The following is a 4876-nucleotide window of genomic DNA, read 5'->3' as shown; positions in this document are numbered from 1 at the left end:
TTAAGGCTCCGAGGGGACGATAAATAAGTCCCGCAGAGTTGTTGAAGCTCCGTGGGTTCGACAAATTAAACCTCTGTTGCCCTCTTAAGGAAAAAGCTGGGTTCGTATGGATCAGCAGCGCTTAGAGCACGCTCCTTTCCCGAACTCCACGTGCTTTCTCTCTCTCCAACTTGGGCGGAAACTACCCAAGCCTTTTGTACGGCTAGCAAGCCAATAGCTAGCCACCGCATATGCCTACATTAAGACTGGCCAATAATGTGGCGCGAATCCTAATACAAATGGCAGGGACTCCTTGTATCGCGCATTACTATAATGCAAAAGAAATGCACTATGCAAAGAAAGCTACAGAACTGGCGGGAAAAGCTCCTGCACGCGGGTTCTCTGTTGCAGCAGAACACTCCACCGTGCAAAAGAGCTGCAATTTGGCGGGAACATGATTTAGCGATGCTGAAGCACACACAAACAAAAAAAACCCACAACTTTGGGTTGCGACAAATACCATGTGGGCTGCCAGCTGGACAGCTCTGTTGTAGGCTTTCAGGTTAGGCATCTACCTCTTCCCACTAGCCAGATTTATCCACACAGAACAAGTCTGGGTTTGGCTTCCAAACTGAACTGGAATCATTCAAGTTACAAAGACTACATTCTACTACATCCTATTGTGTAATATTTAAGGTTTTATATAGACTTAGTTATTTGATACCTACCAGAACTTTTATGCAGGCAAGGTTCTTTGGGTAGCTGTGATATCTTTTATTAGACCAACCAAGTAGCTGGAAAAAAGTTAACTTTTTTTCAACTACTCAGTTGGTCTAATAAAGATACCACATCTGCTCAAAGAACCTTGCCTACCTATGTCCTTAGACCAACATGGCTACAACCAACAACTTAGCTTTTATGCATCACTCTTCATCCAGAGATCTTCAAGTACTTTATAAAGAAGTACGAAACATCATTATCCTCATTTTCTAGATGGGGAAACTGAGGCATAAGTGCTTGCCCAGGCTCATCTGGGCGAGCTTGAAATAGATTCTGGGTCTCTTAATTTCCCCATACAGTCTTCCCTTCATTTCCACCCTTTCATTAAGCAACAGGATTAGCATCTTTTTTACTCCCATCTTCCTCTCTCGGGAAATCACTGTATGAGGATTTCTTATTTTTATTTTATTTTTCCATGTAATCTCTGTGCAGTGTTCATTAGCAGGGGCAGAGCTAAAGATGCTCTCCTCCTACTTCAAATGGAAGGGAGTGTGGATCCTAGGCCTGGGTCAGGCTTTGTTGGCCAGTTTCTTCAGTTTGCATACAACCACTTACTCAAGACTCCCTAGGATCACCACTTCCAACCAGAATTGCCTCTCCGAACCCTCACAACCAATTATGAGGCACAGAACTGGATACTTGAAGACAGCCTTATAATATACCAAAGATTAAATCAGGGTGACCAGATCACTTCCAGTACTCTGCCACTGCAATGAAAGGGAAATAGTTTTTAATAGTTTGGTCTCATAGGATTCCTGGAAGAGGGACATACTTCATGTTAGTGAGGAAGGCATATGGCAGGTGAACTGGAAGGAAGATGCTTCCTCCCTTTCTGGGAGGAATATTTGAGATTTTGCCTCCACAAAACTACCTTTCCCCATGTGGTAGACAGTACCCCTGTGCCAGAGTAGCAGAGTAGGTCACTAGTGTCCTCATTCAGGACCTATGGGAATTCCTTTATGCTTTGGGGGCATCAGTCCTTGCACGTTCAGCGAGCAAATAAAACAGACAAAGATAAGGCATCTCCATATGCCCTATTAGTTTATTTTGGTAATATTAAATTTTGTCTTTAATTATTTGATGTACCATTTAAGTCCTTATAGTAAAAATAGTCACTTTTCAGTTCAGTTCTATTTTTCCATCTGAGCAGTTTTATATTAGGTGTTGGTATGTAATTTAACACCAATCTGTCATGAAGTGGCATGATTAATAAGGTATAACTTGTTTCCTTCTCATTCCAAAGTAAGACACCCTTAGAAGAAGCCACTAGAACTAAAACAAACTAGCATACAGACCTTTCCAAATTTTGGTTCACAAAGGTATACATTGAGAAATTTTGAGGGTTATTAATATTCCACTGGTTGAAAAAATGTTGGGAACTGTTGGCCTATGGCTGTGGTGCTTGATCTCTGGCCTGTGAGGCCATGTTATCTGGCCCATGGGTCTTCCCACAGGTCCAGAAATTTGGCAGCAGGAAAGCAGTGGCAGCACTGATTGCTGCTTCTCTGTTGCTTATGGGGTTTTCCATGGCTCTGGACATGACCCTGCACACTAGATCATGCCAATGCTTGGCCAGGCCAGCACACCAAATTGCATCTGCATGCTGACCCCATGTTGGATAAGGCCTGCAGTCTGATCCTGTATGTGGGATCTGACTCACAAAGTAGTACCACACCACTCATCTAACTCATGGGGCCAGAAGGTTGAGCATTGCTGTCCTAGGGTAAGCCTATTTAAAATGCAGTCTTATGAGGAAAAGACAGCCTTTGTACGGACCAGATGATAATTTCTGCTACTGTAGTCCTTTGGGGTCCCATCCATGACTGGGGCTCCTATGTGCTAAGTGCTATTAAAAGCCTCAGGAAAAAATACTTCATATTATACAGTGTAACGTCTTTGAGGTAGGAGTTGTCTTCCTGTTGCCTATTTGTGGGACTATAGCCCATGACTAAGGCCTCCAGACATTGCTGCAGTACGACTAATAATACTAACATATACCATGGGCGACTGGTCCCGCCCACCGGTGGGGGGGGGGGGGTAGGGGTGTCAATCTCACTGACATATACTAATATATTTGCCTGTCCAAAAGAGCCAGAGGGAAACTGGTGAAAAATGTCAGATTACTCCTGGTAACTTCATCTAACATTTGCAGTCCCTGAAAATGGTTGAGCAGGCTTAAAACTCCTTTCTTGCTAACTAGCTACTCCAGAAATGCAAGCAGATTACAGACACCTTAATTGATCTCAAGCACACTATATTCGTTCTTTTCTTTTTAGAACCTGTACGGAGGTTGGATTAAGAGAGGAGTCATAGTGAAAAAGAGTGTCTCTACGTGTCTCACATTTTGCATTTGACTCCTCCTTTCTGACAGGTTTGCCCATTCTATAACAGAGGCGAAGGGAATTGCGCTGAACAACATAATTGCACCAAACTTCACATTTGCCGGCACTTTCTCCATGGACAGTGTAGGTTTCCCAACTGCAAGAGATCCCACAGCCTTCTGAATTCAAAAGCACTGACGTTGCTGACACCGGTAGGGGTGAATGATAATGCGGCTCAAAACATCCAACTGATCTGTGATCACAAGCATGCTACATTTAGCCAGGAAATAAGCCAGAGGAAAAGTAAGTCATAACCAGGAGGTGGGCTTAAAGAACAGCATGAGCGATCTATTTCCTTTGTCTAGATGGGATGGATGGAGGCCATTTCTTGCTTATGTGCTTATTGAAGCTCTCTCCCCCCCCGGTTCTTTTCTGCTTCTAGCTCTCAACAATACTGAAGAAGCTAGAAATAAAAGGAAAGTACATACTGGCAATAAAGAAAAAAATGAGTCTACAGAAACTTCCAGTACACCTACCTCTCCATCATGTGCCTTTTCATCGGAAGCATCAACATCACAAGGTAAAGTGAGATGGGTGCCAGTTGAGCATGTCATCTGGCTGCTCTAAGTCTTGTCTGCTCTTTTTTGTTCTTAAGGGTGGTCTTAGAATTTAAATTCACTGCAAGTGAATCCTCTTTTAGCTTCAGCATTTGCTCTGTTCACAAAAAAGCAGCAAACAATGGCTCGACGTGTCATAGTGTATTGGAGAGTGCTCTGTGCAATATGTATCTGCTTCTCTTTTGGTATTTATAATGTATTTCCTGCCAGTGACTACTGTATAGGAAGCTGCTGCTAAGCATTGGTAATAGAATTAGCATTTAATTAGTTGGAAGGAACATGCCAGTTAGTAGAAGGGTGCTAGACAGAAGTGTCCAGCATTGCACTGGCAGAGAAAGATAGTTAGCTATATTAGAAATCAGGTAGAAGGCAGGGTAGATGGATACATTGTAGACTAACTGAATCAGAGATCTATAGCAGGGTTGTTGGTTGTAGCTGTGTTGGTCTACGAGCATAGGCAGGCAAGGCTCTTTGGGTAAATGTGATGTCTGTTATTAGACCAACTGAGTAGTTGGAAAAAAGTTCTTTTCAAGCATTTGGGCACAAGCACCCTTCTTGAGGCTTAGGGAGTGTGGGCCTGGGAGCATGCCCTTGTCAATCTCAATATCAGCCTGCCTGCCTCCCGTCTATGGGCAAACTGCCCGCATCACTCTCCTGCCATGCCTTTTTGTAATTTAATTAGGATGTTAATTAGGAGGGAGGCTGCCTTCGAGTGCCCAGCTGTATCATGGGTAGTATGTACATGCTCCAAGTTCCCCTTACACATGTCCCATGCCTTGCACGTCTCACTGTTTGTTAAATCTCTGGATCAAGGCCGAGCCAAACTGAGCACACAGTTGTCTCTCTCCCAGACTGCTCTTGCAGGTTACACACACTGCCCCCATCTCATTGGGGCCTCTTGCTCTCCACCCTCTCTCACTGGGCCTCTATCATTTCACCCCCTCTGGGGCCACATTCATACCACCCTGCTCCTTTGAGCGACCCTGTAGGGCCATCAGGCTTTGCTTTCCATGCCTTGGCCAGTTCTGGTGCAGCCTTTTAGGCCTCTCTCGCGGCCCTCATCTGCACGGAACTGGGCAATTAGTCAGCTCTGGACCAACTCTGCCTCTAGCCCCACCTGGGCCACGATGCCCCTTCCTCAGGGGCCCTGGATCAAACATCCCCCTCAGCCTCAGGTCT

The 4876-nt window shown here is 44.6% G+C and overlaps 1 protein-coding gene across 2 annotated transcripts in view; it reads left to right on the top strand.

Annotated features, from left to right (window-relative positions):
- LOC102387206 (poly [ADP-ribose] polymerase 12) overlaps positions 1–4876 on the top strand; it is a 42854-nt gene that overhangs the window by 10618 nt on the left and 27360 nt on the right. For both annotated transcript variants that reach the window (XM_025213447.1, XM_006031785.3), the window contains exons 3-4: positions 3131–3383; positions 3523–3660. In XM_025213447.1, the coding sequence (XP_025069232.1) occupies positions 3131–3383; positions 3523–3660 (391 nt within the window). The remainder of the gene's footprint in view (positions 1–3130; positions 3384–3522; positions 3661–4876) is intronic.

Source organism: Alligator sinensis, unplaced genomic scaffold (assembly GCF_000455745.1).
Source record: "Alligator sinensis unplaced genomic scaffold, ASM45574v1 scaffold91_2, whole genome shotgun sequence".
In the NCBI taxonomy this organism is placed as follows: domain Eukaryota; kingdom Metazoa; phylum Chordata; order Crocodylia; family Alligatoridae; genus Alligator; species Alligator sinensis.
The sequence above is the reverse complement of the archived record's forward strand: the minus strand, read 5'-3'. Positions and strand labels throughout refer to the sequence as shown.